This window comes from Pyxicephalus adspersus, chromosome 2 (genome assembly GCF_032062135.1).
Source record: "Pyxicephalus adspersus chromosome 2, UCB_Pads_2.0, whole genome shotgun sequence".
Lineage (NCBI taxonomy): Eukaryota > Metazoa > Chordata > Amphibia > Anura > Pyxicephalidae > Pyxicephalus > Pyxicephalus adspersus.
The window spans coordinates 77,499,022-77,516,311 of NC_092859.1; the positions used below are offsets into that span (position 1 = coordinate 77,499,022).

The following is a 17,290-nucleotide window of genomic DNA, read 5'->3' on the forward strand; positions in this document are numbered from 1 at the left end:
GCAATCATTTATATTCTACATGCCAACACATTTTAATGCATTCCTATCATCTGGAAATTGCAGTTCATTATGAATACCTTCATAGAAGCCTAATTAATGTTCTCTTCAAAAAAAAAAAATCTATTAGCTGCTTTGTCCCTTTTCTTTAAAGGATCACACTGATTACCTACTCTGCATGAATTATATCACCAATTATTGGCAAATGATTTGGAATAATCCTAATCCATTTTCCTGCTTCTCAGCAGCAATTAGTATTACAAATATCCAACAACAAATCTAATCACTATCAATATACTATATTTAAATCTGCTTTCTATTAAGCATTTCATATATATAATGACATTTTTCACAACCAAGAACAGCAAATTCATCAGTATAATTCATGTGTGGAAGGTTATTAAAGAGCAGTTGAGACTAAACTCCTGCCATGTCGCTTCTATTGTGTATTAAATTCAGGCTAATCAAATTGCAGATTCCAAGAGTACTGTATTAGTCATCCCCACTCCTTTTAATTTGTTTAATGGCCTCTCCTTTTTTGTATGTCTTCTAAATGGCTGTGCATCGCTCAGGCTCACGACATGTAAATAAAGAATGGATTGGGGAACAGTTCTACAAAAAGAATAAAGCGTGCCTCCATTCTAAAGTTACATTTGATGTTGGAGTAATTCATGGGACGTGTACCACAAGCAGCGGTGCTTATTATTTCTGCTTAACTGTCTACAGACATAGGAGGAGTGAAGGGGGAGGGGAAAGGAGGGGGAAAGAAAAGGAGACTGAATTTACACTTACCGCTTCAAAAGCCCTTTTATACTCTGCCAACTTCTCCTGGCTGAAGATGCAGTATTTTGCCAAAAAGTCGACTAAAAGAGAGCACAAAAAGTATGCAATAACCAATGAAGGAAGCCTTTTTTCACTTGTATTTTGTTTTACATAAAGACATCCTTTTGCATTACAGAGTTCATTATGAGGACAGCAATTCAGAATGCAATAGGCAATTACGGCCCCTTTTGGATATACAGTAGCTTCAGTTTTGTTTTTTTATAGAAGCCTTTTTACCTGGTGGAAGGCATCAAGTAAGATGTAAGTTTACAAAGAAAACATGTAACAAAGGTTTTTGAGACACAGAAAATATACCTGTCTTTTATTCCATTAATAAATTGGTGCGCAAAAAAAATTATAGCGGAAAACAATAATGCTTTATGTGGCTATATAGACAGACAAATTTCTTGTAGATTGCTAAATGATTATTATAGTTGTCAAAACAGAGAGAGAGAGATCTTCCGTAGGGTTTGTAATATTAATATTTGCATTTTTGATTCATTATTTTCATGCCAGTAAGTCACTAAATTTATTTTAGTGACTTACTTATGTTTTTTGTTCACACCAGAACTACTTCTCCCTGCATACAAGTCAAAGGGAGTGCAATTATAGCTTGGAGCAAATTGATGCAATTTGCAAGGAGATTAAGGGCCAATTACACATCTGCAGTGAGCCACAGCTTTCTGCCACAGGCTTAACCATTGTCCCAACCTCTCCTATTCAAGTAAATGGTAGAGGTTAGGACTCTTTTTGGCACATGGTTGTTGTTTAGGATGCTTAGGCTGCAGCCATGTGCAAATGTGATTTCCTACTGTGTGGTTGGCCTTTCCTGCGTGCCCAACCACATGGTTTTAGATCAGGTCCTTAATGTAGGTCAGAAGAAGGTCAGCTGCAGGTCTAATGCATCAGCGGCACCCTACTGCGTGCTCTCCCCCTTCACTTCTATTACGATCGTTCGTCATCCATTGTCCGTGGATCCGCCAGGACGGTCGTTCGGACGAGGGGCGGTGTACACATGACAGATTTTCATCCGATATTGGCCCTGAGCCGATTATCGATGAGAACCATTGCAAGTGTGTACGTATACTTTGTATTCATTAACTAATCTCCTAATCATGCAAAGAAAATAAGTGGCCAAATCCATACAACAATCAGCCATGATACTACATTTTCAAATTATTTATTATTATAAAAGGCTAATAACTTGTAAACTGAATTACCGTTCAATAAAGGAACAAGTGAATTTAGTTGTGGTGGTATTTCTAGGTTTCATGTCTAACTTTTATAGTTGATCATTGACTTAAATCTACACTCCGTAGGTAATATATAAAAAGGTAGACAAGGGTAAAATATTGCCCAAGGCAATAAATCGGATGCTACACTAAACCAGAATAGTAAATGGTCAACATTTAAACTTTATTAGCCTTTATGAGACCTTTACTAGATTATAAAATATTGTTTGACCATGTTGTCCAGCTAAAAAAAATATTACCCTTTTGCTATTAATGAATAGAAAACACAGTGCTGTCATCCAATTGAGGCTTGGATCCACTATGCTCACTGCATAACTGGCAAAATTCACATTAGCTAGAACACCTAGTGCAAAATTATATTCACCATCACATACAAGCAATTAACATGGAGCTAGAAATGTCCAACCCTTTCCAACTTATTTGTATTTTCCCAACATTAGCAGTGTGATACCAGTCAACCAAGTGATCAACAATATACTTTCACTGCATTATTTATAAAGACAAGAAAACAGGGAGTTTCCATCAACCAATATGAATGTGATATTCTAGATAACAACTACTAATATAGCAGCGTTAGAAGGAAATAGAGTACCTATATTACAAAAAATAGACCATTAAGATTGCTTGAACTTCCTGCCGTTTGTTCAGAAATGGGAAGATAGCCATAATGATCATAAAATAAAACGGCTGCTGCAATAAAAATCACTAAGAACAGTAACAGAAAAACAAGACTGGTATAAGGTATTAAGAACTGTGGGAACAATTGTGTACAAATATGATATATAGAGCAAAATAGTGTTATGATATGATAGCTAATGGAAAAGTGGAAATCCCCAGCTCTTGTGGACCTTTCCCATGCAGTAAAATAGAAGCTTCCCCTCCACAATTTCTCACGACAGAGAGCTGCAGTTATACAAGCAATCTGGCAAGATGGTGATTCCTAATGGTTAATGTTCTATTCATATTGAAAGCAATGGTAAAACTGGGGTTTTATTGTTGGCAAGAGAGCTAGAGGAGGAAAAACCTCAAGGAAATCTTCTTTATAACAAATGCCAAAATGTCTGTTCTCAAGAGCATATTTCTGCCCTACTTGAATGAAATCTCTGACTTCAATCCACATTGGGGAAGCAAATCTAATATTTAAAAAAATACATAAACAGCAGTGGTGTGGGTATCAGCATAAATGTTAAAATGCAGGCCAATCAGTGAGCCTACCCAATATAGTGATATCCCAAGAGAAATGTATGGGGTAGGAGGGAGTAGGAAGTGTTGGACAAGGCAGGACAGAATATTCCAAGATGTGGGTACTGCAGTGAGACATTGGACAAATTTGCCCAAATGTTATAATTTATATATACTTATTTCAGGTCTGTGATTCTTAGGGCATCTATTTAAAAATCTGGTTGAGACGTTTTTAGGTTAATAATGTTTTACTCTCCAACAAAGTATATTTGGTGAGTCTCATATTCATTGTTTTATTAAAAGACCAATTGGAATATTAAAGCAAGTAGCTCAACATGACAGCCATGCTTTACAGCATATTTAAACAGGCAATCATTGGATCCCCATTCTAGCAGTGCATACATACATACTTCAATAAACACACACAAGGAGAATTTGCCTTTTTTAATAATTAATTTAACAAAATATTAGTAGATATAATATGAACTGTGGGAAAAGTTAGTACACCCTTGGCATTAGCAGCTGGTGTTTGCCCAGAACAAACTAGAAAGTTTTTGAACTCAAATAGTTTGACTTCAAATAATTGGGTGACCTTTTTGAATCCTGTGCTAGCCACATAGCATCCACAACCATCTTTCCAAGAAACTTAAAGAGCTCCTCTGATCTTGGCATAAAGAAACCACATATCAATAGCAAAGAAGACCCCAAACGTTAGATATCTAAGGTTTAGTTAGGACTGGTTCTACATACTCCCTAAAGATATTATTGTTAGAACCAAATTTGGAAAACCTATTTTAAATGTAATGGTGTGAAGAAGTGGTAAATGTAGGGGGGTACTGTTTTTGTATTTGTGATTATAAATTTAGATTATGGTAATAAATCACGTCAACAATATTTTTTTATAAGGTATAGTAACTATGTCTGTTGACCTTAAATGAAGATCTAATTTATTTTAATTAGATGTTTAAAAACACAAAAATGTTCATGATGTTCATGTGTGTACTCTTTATACTGGCACCTAGTTGTTACCATTTCTCTAATTCTCTTTGGCACCTATGTGGCCTCTTTATTGGCACATGTGTGGCCTCCGGTTCTGTGTCCTAAATTTCTGGTGGCCGGTGGTGTTTATATTGCATTTAAACCACTTGATGCAGTTTAGCATGTAGTCAGTGCAAGACTTTCAGGTTCTGCCCCTGGGCACATGTCTTCCTAGAGTGCATGTGGGCCAACTTTTGTACCTGCATGGTTTTCATGTACTTACCTCCTGATTCTTTTATATACAATATTTAATTATTCACATTTTTTATTTATATTTTATAGGTCAGATGTTGGCTGCTATACATTTGATTGCTCTGTTTTATATTCATCTTATTTATATTTGATATTCATCATATCTACTTGATTTATGTTGTGTTTGAGGTTAAAACAATTACACTGGGGTTGTATATAACTTTACTATATTAGTATATAAGTGCCATTTACTCAGGTTGCATTGATAATGGTGAGTACTGTCTGGTTGTACTGTTCCAACACGTTCTTTAAATAAAGCATCACAACCAAAAAAAAACTTTTTTGCATTTCAAGGTCATAATTTATTATAGCAAATTTTTACAGGTAACTAATTTACTTTTGGAACTACGTTTCAACATATAGCATAGGTATATTCACTGTATTTTCTGTTGGGAGAAAATAAATAAATGCAAATTGTCCGAATATTAGATAATCACCAAAGTCTCAGAAAAAAGAATACTTATCAGATTACAAAACCACTGGATATATTTACTCTAATTTACAAAAGTTCACTGTGCTCATGCTTTCATGTAATCCTTTAAAATGATTATACCCTTGGCATTGTGATTAAATACAGGTTGATTGGAATGTACTATTTAATGCATAGGATCTACAATCTTAAGCATAAATCACACTCTCTGCCAACTTCTGACACTTATCTTTTGCCAACTCTATAACACTGATAGTCCATGTTTCTTAAAACTCCATCTGAGCCACAGGTTTGTCACTAGCTGTGAATGCCAAACTACAAATACTTAACATGAAAAAAATACTGACGTGAGCCAAGAAAATGGGCTGTAGTGAAGCAGGTGCATTAGAAACCCGGTAAGATTACTTTAGATGTCAGAAAGTATGCAGGGTAACATGAGCGCGCTGCTTGCAGGTGCTGAAGTTCCTATCAGGCGAACATAAAGAAAATAAAGTACAAAAGGTTGAAGACCACAAATCTACTCTGAAAAGTACAGTAAAAGTACACTAATAAAAAAAGGTAAAACAAATTAATTTATACCACGAAAAAATCTTAATTAAATTAAAAATGTGATTCTGGTCAAGAAGAAATAGTGCCCCTATGTCCTACAGATGCAGATTTTACCTCTTTAATGAATGCACATTTCTTCACAGCACTTTGTGCTTTAACCTTACACTGCAGTTTAACTGGGTATGCACTTACGTTGCAGTGAACTGCAATGCACATGCATCTCCTTCTTCTAACAATGTCCATTAAGACAATCAGAGATATTGGTTATTCCCAGCTAGGACGCAGAATGCTGAGAAAAAAAAATGTTTTGGCTTAGATATTAAAAATATGGGAAATTCTAAAAGGTTGATCTTTGTTGTTTGACCAAAATCTAAAAATGTGCTAGCCCAACAATAAATATCAGAAGTAGCTTTGGAATATGTTATTCCTCACGGTTTATGATATGCGATAATAACTGGTCTACTTGCAATTTTATAAATTTTATATATCTTTATCTATATTTTTTTTGTGTAACCGATTCTACCGCTGTGTTATATTGCCATGTTCTGTACTTTGCCTTGTATATTTCTCCCCTATTTCTTAAAAAAAACTTTTTGCGTAAAAAATGAATAAATAAATTACCGGTATATTTGGACATTTATAGTTAGTTTTATTAACAGTGTGAATATTTGTTTGCCTTAGCTTTATACCTAATTTTTAAGAAGACTCCTTCAAGGGCCTTCAGCTCTAAGGCCTATTTCTTTCTTGAAATACCCCTCCAATGGTGTGGGACCCCTGGATTGCTTAAAGTCATCCTACTCTCTGGGGCTCCACGGCCCTCTGAAAGCTTGCTGGCTTTAACACCTATTTTGTATTCTGTTTTCAGTGGTATTCTGGAGGATCTGCAGGCTTCAGGCACAGACTTTTTCCCCGGCTCCTTTCCCTATTTCCCTAAAAACTGTGTATTTGATATTCTGTATTGTTATATTTTAATTTCTTGTGTCCTTTTTTGTACTTATGTGACTTTGTATTTGATTTTTTCCTACTATTCCCCAATAAAAACGATTGGTAACTAACTACCCTTCCAAGGGCCATTTTCCTGACCGTTTAGGCTTGTTAGTGGTGCTGTACGAGAGTAGTAGCATAGGCTATATTTACTAAAATATCTACGTACTTTATGCTTAAGGGCTAACACTTTTTGTTACCAAGAAAGCTGTTTTGATTTGCAATGCCATTTGGTTACAGAAATACATGTTTTATATGAAGACCATTAATGCTTCTAGCAATACTCAATCTAAGCAATACATGACCCTTTTTTATTCTTTAATATGATAAGGAGGATTTAATGACCCCAGAGAGCTATAAATAGAAGAATTTGAGTATTTGCCTTGTTGCCCTTAAGCGGCATATAATTGACCCTCTCCATTACTGTACATTTTTGCCCTCTTGTTGTGGGTGTGTTAGTTAATGCTGCATTTGAGGCTCTTGCATAGTAAGATATGACCCAGAACTTTGGCCTAACAAGTGGAATAAACCTTGCTTGGCAAAGTAACTGGAACAGTTGGCATAGGTGCAAAAGTATGGTGAGCTTCAGAATAAAGAAATTGTACTAGTGATAGCATGATATTGTTCAAGGACCTGTCAAGTGGCAGAAGCCTTGGGGTGGCAAGCTATCTAGAGTAGAAGGCATAGGTGCACAGGCAGCAACTACTCAATCCAAAAACTACACCAAAATTCTACTAATGTGTTTTTTTACAGCTGATCTAGAGGGTTGAGTTTTCTGACCATTAGTTTATTCTTCTAATCACTGTGTCAACCTAAAGCATATTAGTAAATACCTAGGAGGTCTGGGATTGATTTTTTTGTATCACAGAATCCAGTTTTTAAAATCTTAGTGGGTAGCTTGATGTATATAAATGATTTAAAGAACAAATAGGTTAAAGAAAAAGAACAGATTTTTTCCTCTTAAAGCATCAAATAAAATGTATTTTCTTGCACTCCATCTGACTAGTGTCATATCAAATCAATTGATGGGAGGTGACACCTGACAAAATAATGGAGCCAGCTAAGACAGCCCCAAATTTCCAGCAAACGCACAAATCCTCCTAGATCTATTGCAGATGTATCAAGCCTGCTGGAAGTAATGGTGCAAGCCAAGAGGCTAGTCTCCTATCGACTCCAAGCCTCGGATAATACCAATGGGAAATTATGTGCACAAAGGGTGCACTGGGGTGACAAATGAAGATAGAGATTTGTCCTATTGAAGATCCTAGGAGTTTGACAAAGCTAGCACACTGCTACCAAACAACTAGCGTTATCTGATTACATTCTAACATTTGATAACTACCTCCAGCAACCAGCACAAAGACATGCATTCTCACTTGACAGCACAAGTTGTTTTCTAGGTATCTACTAAAAGAACTGAGAGCACTAATTAATTCACTTGATTAAACATGTAAAGCATATGATACAGAGACAGAAAGAGACTGAAATAAACCTGTGTTTACAAAAAAGTGCATAAAGTAAACTTTAAAATGTAAAGGACTGGAAAAGCCTGGATGGTCCATTTCAATGAGGCTGTTTCTATGAAACAAAACAGATAAGGTATACACTGTTGCTAAGTGTCCAGTTAAATCCATGTAAGCAGCCTCTTTTCAGTTTGCATAGCCAGCTGTCAGAAGCTGATAACAGCTTTCCCGAATTGACTTGTTTGGAAGCACCAGTGTTTCAGCCCCCCAAGTTTTGTTGATGAATGCTAATAGATGGGAAAGGTCATCTTGCTGTAAAAGTTTTAAAGACATGTTTGTGTATGTGTGTGTGTATATTTATATATAATTTTATTTTTTTTTTCCTTTCTTGTTATACCCAAAAATTACTGACCTTCAAAAAAATCCTTTTTATTTTCCAAGGATTGATTAGATAGGTCCATAAATGTGAACTTGAGTGGATAAATATATATATTTAACAATATATTGGGGTTGAGTAAGTTTAGCCAGTCCACTTTTCAAAGTGAATCATCACGCCTTCAATAAATAAGCCTCATTGTTGTCACGAAAACTATGACGTCAAAACATACCTCCAGTGAAAACTTTGGGGAAAACAGTTGGGGAGATCTACCCTCCCCAGTACAAGAATTAAGAAGTATCAAGGACAGAAAGAATCACAGTATCTTCTATTTTTAAGAAAGTAGGTTAGGTTTTTTTTTTAATAAGATTAAAAACTTCGGTAATTTTTTTTTTGCTATCCCTAAAAACCCCATAACTAAGGATCCCTACAGCAAAAGAAAAAAATGTAAATTCATTTTAGAAATTGGAACCAGAATAGCATTTGCACCAGAGTCCATAGTAACCTTTTCAACCTTGAACATTGGTGACAATTTGTTACCTAATACAAAAAATGATTAGTATTATCTTTAATTATATCAATAGTATGAGTTCTTTGCATATAGTATGACACATATTTAAGTAAGCCCTTCAGTAGTGGTAGTGGTAATGGTAGTGCTTTCTACTTACAGTCTTCAAACCTAGAAATGCTCATTGATTGAGTAGTGCGAACCATAGTGGGTCGAGTATTCCGAAGCTTTGAATACATATGTAAGGCTTGGGCTCTCCTTTCTTCAGCTATTCTCTGTCTCTCCATTTCTTGTCTTATGCTGAGGTCCAGTACAGCTGGCTTCCTTCTACGCAGAAACTGAGGCCTTGATGCTTCTGTCTGACCTCTATCTGAAAAGATGTCATCTTTGTCTTCATATTCCCCATCTCTGGGTTTGGATCCTGGACCAGAAATGAAAAGAAATATAACCCATGTGAGACTCGTGAGAGTATCATTCACAAAAAATATCCATTGATAAAACTCTATGATACATAAGTTTCTTTGGCTGTCAAGACAGAGACACTGACTTATTCCATAGAGTTTAACAGGTTTTGACTCTTGAAGGAGTTCTTTATTTTAAAGATCGTATGACCAGGAATAATTTATGCCTTCATGGTTGGAAAGGTTCTGGACAGAATGCCTCCACTAAGTTATTATTTATGACTGCTATAAACTTATCTGGGCTGTTTTCCTCTGGTCTCGATTTAATGGCGCAAGTAAAGGCATGTATTTTTGAATGCTTAAGAAATAGCAGTGTTCATGCAACAATAATTTTAAAATACATTATTATTATGGCCATCAAAAGGTTCAGTTCCCAGTGATGGGATCTGAACTTCATGTGGCCTTTAATCCACATGAAAAATGAGATAATTAGTCCAGCAAATGCAATCATTTTAGGTCTATTTAAAATTCAAAGCACAAGTATATGTAAGGTATTATAATATATATTTGTGCTTTAAATTTGAATACACTTTAATCACTGCATTTCTTTCATATGGACTATTTGCAAGCCTAGAAAATGCTAGGCTTACTGGTGATCTTCGGTATATGGATGGCACCTGGGCTCCTTGCTGCATCAGTGCTTATAGCTTGTTGAAACTTTAAGGTTTGTGTTGATAGGCCATTCTTTGCCCCAGAACTACTCTTCTCATTACAGTTTTTGGGAACTTGAAAGCAGCTGATGCAACTTAGAAGGAGGTCAAAAGCAGAGTGAGGTCAATCTTCGTATGCTTTCAGATGCATTCTGTTTATATTTAAAATTATTTTAAGATGCTTTTTAGATATATGCATAAGACATACAGTTGTAGCAGTAAGTGGACTCTAAAAGATCCAACAAATCTCCAACTAATCTCAAATGCAGGCAGACCTGAAACCACATTATTTTCTTGACCCAAGCAAACAGCCCGTTGATACAGGCCCTTATGTGGCTTTTAATAACAGCAAAGGCACATGGCATGTAAATTAAATTCTATGGGTACATTGGCTCCTTTACTGCCATCTGTATCCTAAATATTGAAAAAAAATCTGGAGTGGATCTACTTCCTCATACAGGACAACTTCACCAAAGTGTACAGTAGAAAGGGAGGAACAGTTTTATTTGAGAAAAGTGGATTTTACTTTAAATTTCTTATTTTGTAATGTGCAAATGCGGTTTACACTCTTAAGCTGTTTAGAAAAAATAAAATTAGACATTTAAAATAAAATAAAAAACTATAGTTATATATGAAATGTGTGTTTTAAGGGTTGTATTTATGGTAGTATTGTTTAAATTACTATCCAAGGAAGCTTTAAAAATGCATTTCCAACATATTATACAAGCTTAGGATACAGGCTGCTGTATCCAGTAAAACAAGGATGTCCCATCTGGAATTACTGTTGGACTGAGGATGAAATGCAGGGACAGCGTCCCCCAGAATCGAAATGAGAATACTTGCTGAATTGAGAATGCATGGTTAAAAAGGGTAGCACAACACTGTTTGAAGTCTGAACTTATCTGAAGTCAATTGTGATGAAAAAATACATGTTGGAAAGTGATGTCCTAAATGATAATAGAATTGAGAACAATGGATAGATAGCTATGGCAACACCTCATCTAACAATGAGGCTACCACTACGTAGATGATTACAGATAAGACTCAGACCTCAAACAGCTCTCTGTTCTCTTGCTGCAGTCAATGGAAACCTGTAAGAAGTCTGCGGATGCCAACATCTCTCTTGATTCCAGTTAAATGCAGGTTGGTCCATTGGCTTTATTCCATTTTTAAGTTACTGCTCTGAATGTCAATCAGAAATTTTGACTTTATTTATTTCCCCTTTGTACTGTGACTATCAGTATATTATTGCTAACATGGCTCACAAATCGGAGCACATTAAGCATTAGGCAAGAGCTGCCTATAGAGTAGCTGCAGTTTTAGAGATTAGGGGTCATACCATGCCTTTGAGACTGACCTTGATTCCAGGCTGTGGTACTATCTACAGTCCCTCTATTCCCTCCTTGCCTTTTTTCCCCTATAACTTTCTTTCATCATTTTGTGATACCGCCCATCATTTAGATTTTTTTTTTTTCTAGTCTTGTAATTAATTTGATTGTTGTGACATGTTTGTTCATTTATTTTATTTTGTGCAAATTTTAGGCTTTGTACTAAACTTATGTTATATACTCTGTAGTTTTAATGTTACACTTTTGTTTTACAGAGTACATTTTAACATTCACATTAGATCTTGCCCAGAAGAACTTACACTCTATCATCCCTGACACAATAATGCCTTTTAGGAGAAATTAAGTCAGAAGCCATTTCACCTAGCAGAATATATGTTTTTGCATTGTGAAAGCAAACAGGAGCACTATACATACAAACCATGTAAATATATTTGTTGAGAATTAAAACTAGGACCCCTAAGTAAACATATTAACCACATTGAAGGATTGGGAAATTATTTAGCTTGCTGGAGGATTTACAAAACTGTTTAGTGTTTGTACTGGCTCATTCAGCCCTTTTTTAACCCAATGACAACATTTTTCACTTAAACCTATGTAATGTATAGCCAACATTAAGACTGACAGGTATCTGTATTCTTTCCAAAAGGCATAATCTGAACATTGTACAGAATAGGATAGCACAAACAGCCTAAAGTAAACATTTTCTTTAGAGATGCCTGTGAGAAACTGCTGGAGACAACATCTTGCTGTTTTCAGGCTGACAACCTTAATTTAAAGGTCTGATTATCTCTAGTTTACTTCTTCCTGTTGACTACATAATTTGGCATTCAGAATCTAATAGCATACTCAAGATGTCTTCCACTCACACCTGGCAATTTAATTGGAGGCTAATGACTCCAACCTCAAACAAAAAACAAAAAAATGAAACAAGTGATCGGTGCCAATTAGGATAGAAAATAGAAACATTTAAGCACTGTGGTTACAAAAACAGCGTTTACACAATAATAGATGCCGTGGCAAGTAATTATTGCACAGAATATCCAATTATGCGTAAAGGGAATATTGTAATCACCCACCGCTCACACACAGAGCAGGTACAATTCCAAATGATCTATTTGTGGAAGTCTCTATAACGTGCACAGCGAGGAAAGGTTAACATGATAATATATTATTGACACCTAACCATTCACCTAATATTTCATTACCATACGCAATAAAATTACAAATATTATAAGTAAATAAATTTGGCCTTGCCAGGTGATTTTCTAATGTTTTATGCTAAATGTGATTTGGTTTTGTAGGCAAGATGGCTAATTTCTTATAACAAATTTATAACATTTCTTTTCTGGTACTCTCATGTAAGCTAAGCTCAACAAATTTCTTTAGTAAATTGAATGCAAAGTTTAAATGTCAACTTTCCACTTGCTGTATTATAGAAACCCAGTTACAGTTAGTAGCAGTTGTAAGCTGCCATTGGTAAAACTCAATGTAAAGAATGCTAATTACCTGGATATAAAGGTGATCTTTTGGTTTTATGTCATACAACTCAAACAAACAAGCAGCCCTGTCACAAAAACCTGAGTTCATGGTTTGCATGTTCATTCTGGATCAGTGATTCCAAAGGTAATATAGGCAGAGGATCCGATCAACAGCCAGGCAAGCTGGGTTTTTCAAAACCAGATAAGAATTAGGATTTAATGTTTTTTACAAGCGGTTTTGGTTGGTATACTGCTCAAAACTGCTTGCAAAAAATGGTAAACATTGAATCCTATGAGTTTATTCATTATCCTTTATTCATGGGTGGTAGAGGGCAGCCGCATGCAGTGTTTGTCATCACTACCCCTTTGAATTGAGGCTGCCTGCAAGCAATTTTAGGCATTTGTAAGCAATGATTAAAAGAAAAAAAAAAGGACTTTTACAATTTGTAAATGTCTAACCGTGACAGCCTGTTACTACTCCCGGCCACTTTGTGTTTAACAGTAGGCACCCAGTACTGGTAAATAAGCTGTTTTTTTGAACATAGATACATTTTTGTGCAAACAAAAAGGTTTTACGATATCTTCTATACAATGCATTCATGATAGCGGGTGAAAAAAAATGACATTTCATTCTGCATGATCAGGTCCGTATAAAACAATTCCTTTAGTCTTTTTGATCCCACGCGATTCGCAAATAATGCTTCATCAGGGGGAGTTAGGACTGTAATCAGTACAGAGAATGTGTCAGTTTTAGTGCTCTTAGAATAAATCAAAAGGTTTACCCCAATGTAGTTTTTGTAGAGGTCAAGACAGTTCCCAAAGGTAGTTTTACTAATGATTAGAGGCTTTAGATTCATTAGGTAAAACTACTTTCGGGAACTGTCTTGACCTCAGCTTTCAACTAAGGGGAAACTACTATATATATCCACCCACATTTTCACTATTAAAAAAATGTCAAGATGGATAATCCATATGATTTATGCCTTACTAGGTCTACAATTTATACATAGCAATTCATTAAAGGTAAACTACAGTCAGATACTGAATGAATAATACATTGATCAATGTATTTCCTAATGCTGCATAGACACTTAATTTGAGCTGATATCAACCTCCTATAATCCACATGTGACCACATGTGAAAAAACATGCTAATAGAAGGAAAAAGCCTGTGATTGTTACCACAAAATCAGTACATCACAATTTAGCTTCTCCTTTCACTTTCCAGTCTCATGCAGGGGTCCCATATGACCAGGTATGACCAGGAAAATCCTGGAAATTTTTTAGGAAAATTTGGCCCTGTAGTAGTTTTTTTTAGTGGCAGTTTTAAAGAACTAGCCTGTGAGTCTTGGAGATTCCATACTGTGAATGTTTAACTATTTTATTTTTTAGCATTAAAATGTACAACAGGTCTTGTTTCAATGGGCCTAATTTTCTCAAGCTCTCCAAACCTGCAGAGGATATACTTTCAGCAGTGAAGCTGGGTGATCCAGCAAACCCGCAATAGATTTCTTCAAAGTAAATTGCTATTTGTTAGCAAATGTTTTGAATCCTGGGCGAGATCCATTCCAGGTTTGCTGGATCACCCAGCTTCACTGCTGAAAGTATATCCTCTGCAGATTTGGAGAGCTTTAAAAAATCAGGCCCATTGTCTCCTATAAGTCAATCCTAATTCAATTTTAAGCTTCCCTGAATTCCTTCCTTTGCACCTAGAGGGTGTAGGAAAAGCATGATATGCAGGTTTTGAATCTAAAAAGCATGCATGGATTAATGTCTATTCAGATTATTTCCTAGTGTTCAATTGCTATCCTATGTATATTGATACGTTTTAAATATTTTAAAATAGATATTTTTGAGCAAACTAAATAGGGATACAACCACCTTCAACATACACAGACCAGTCATTATTTTCAGGTCATCTGATGCTGTCCTTGTCACATTGAGGCTTTAGGGATACAAAGCTGTCAGCCGTTCTCAATAAGGAGTCCTTCATTATGGAAATTAAAGCACAAGGGTAATTCACAAGCAGTGCTTCATCCTTTCATTTCAGTTGCTAGAATGACTTGCTTGGTCAGTGTGCCATTAGCATTGCCCACTGTGACAATGACTATTGAAATCTGTTTAAAAATGGAACAGCCTATCCATAATAAAGGTCATGCGTGTTTCTGGGCAACAAAAACCCTAACATTTATTCTCAAGTGTCGTACAGTATGCTGAAATATTTATAACTTAAAGTGGACCTATCATCTTGGTAGAATAAACCAATTGTTCAGTGCCCCAACCCTTAAAAAAGCAGCTATTTATTATTTTAAAATTCTACTTAGATTTTTAGTTTTCTCTTCTTTTGTGTCCCGCCTCTTTTGGTTTTCTGTCATTAGGGGATATTCCACAAAAACAAACGACCTGCTGCCCAATCTCTCACATGTTCAGAGTAAGATCATGTGCTTTTGTGGAATGCCCCCTGATCACATGGCGACCAATGTGGAACATGCACATGTTTCTCGCTGTGCCAATAATAAGGGTGAAGGAGAAGAAAAAAGAGATAGTGGCATGGAACCTGACTTGTGCAAGCAAAAGCAAAAAGTCAACCACACTGCATTCTATGGGGGTGTAAGTATTAATGTAAATGTTTACATTTACATACAAAATAAACTGAAAAAAAAATTGACTTGTGGGAAATCTGCTTTTAGCAGAATATGGTTCATCAAAATAAAGACTGATGCACTTACTAGCCAGCATTATACTCACACAATTTCCTGTAATATACAATACTTGACATCAAAAATAATAGCAATTGCATTTTAAATATAGAAACAGAGAATAGTAAAAGCAGAAAAAGACACAGAGCAAGAACGCAACTTGAGCAACATTACCAAATACCTAATTGGCTGGTGCTACAAAAATGCATACATAAATTAAAATGAAAAACATATTTGCACTGATCATGATTTTATTAGTTTGGACAATTAATAAATACATCTTTGGTGTTTTAGTTGGCACTCTAAAAAGGAACAATGAATTCAGTGAATTCAGACCTCTGTAAGTTAAACAAGCCTTTAAGCCAGACAAGTGCTTACTGCCAGCAGACAACTTCCCCTTTTAAGTAAACTGATTAGTAAAATGACAATGCACCAGAAACCTTCTTTTCCTTCTGTGACTTTAATGCCATCGTCTTCTTGCTTAGTACCTTTGTCTCTATCAAGCATGACAAGTGCCAATCAAATGTTCTGTTTCCAGGGTTTTATGGAGGCATAAAAAAAGAAACAAAAAACCAATGTGTAACAATTACAGAAGGAAGATCCGCTACCAGTGTGTGGTCCAGGGAAATGTATCCATTCATTCTTCATTTCTAATCTCCACCCCACTGCTTACATCTTTGTATAAAATTTAAGCCATCTATAGCTTCTACAAATCTTAGACAAATTGTGGGTCAGCCAGGATTAGAGCAGTTTGCTCACAATGATTTAAAGGGCTTTTACCCCTCTTAACTCTTTTTGCCTTTCCAAAATATGGTGTATGTGTGTCTAGGGGTCTCTCCTGGGACCCCCACAGTTGTGGTAATCACCAGCATCCTGATTTCTATATGAGTTTGTATAGCAAATCCCCTTTACAGAGATAGATGAAAAGATACATGGCATTGAATTGCATTGCTGAATAAATATGAATGACCTTCCACCAAAGAACTATAAACATATTTAAACTTGTGACTTTGTGTTGTTAAAATGCAACAAAATGTTTAGACAAAGTGGGTGAATGTACTTTAATACACTAGTATTACCTAAAAGCAAAATTACTGAGAGGTGCTCTACAAAGTGTCGTACTTTTTACTATTATTTAATATTGTGATCCCGGTGTAGGACTAAAAGCAAAAAGGGCATGTATGGCACTGTTTGTGTTTTACAGGACTGGCATGAGTTGGGTAGAAATGGTTATTGCAGCAAAGATTGGCTTTTTAGCAGGTTATCAAGGTTCGTGGCAGACATCAGGCCTAATTATTAAAGCTCTCCAAGACTCATGAATATAGATAATCATGGGATAAATTGGGTGATCCAGCAAACCTTAATTGGAATTCCTAAAAATATTTTGCTATTAGTGGGCAAATGCTTTCAATCCTAGATCTGATCCATTTCAAGTTTGCTGGACCACCCAGGTTCTCCCATGATAATTTATATTCTCCAGTCTTGGAGAGTTTTAGTAAAATAGCCCCATTGGCTGATGATAGTTACAACCATATTTAATCTAGCCAAATGTATTACATTTTCCCACAAAAGAATGGTATGTTCACCCATTGAACAAATGTTATAATTGTCTGAGAATGACAGTTTAAAAATTAAAAATATACTTTTACACAAAAAAATATATTCCTAAGAGCGTTCTGTATAGGTTCTGTGACGCTTCACTTTATAAGTGGTATATCAGCTGAATTATTTCCAGGTGCATCAATACAAATGGTGTGCAAAGGTGTACCAGACCACCACTTCCACACACAAGGATCCTT

General features: G+C 35.7%; 1 protein-coding gene across 2 annotated transcripts in view; it reads right to left on the reverse strand.

Moving 5' to 3' along the window:
• LOC140323789 (uncharacterized) overlaps positions 1-17,290 on the reverse strand; it is a 135,704-nt gene that overhangs the window by 44,464 nt on the left and 73,950 nt on the right. For both annotated transcript variants that reach the window (XR_011919442.1, XM_072401148.1), the window contains exons 10-11: positions 9,015-9,275; positions 790-860 (exon numbers count right to left, since the gene is read on the reverse strand). Coding sequence is in view for 1 of the 2 variants with exons in the window: in XM_072401148.1 (XP_072257249.1) it covers positions 790-860; positions 9,015-9,275 (332 nt within the window). In the remaining variant the exon portion in view is untranslated. The remainder of the gene's footprint in view (positions 1-789; positions 861-9,014; positions 9,276-17,290) is intronic.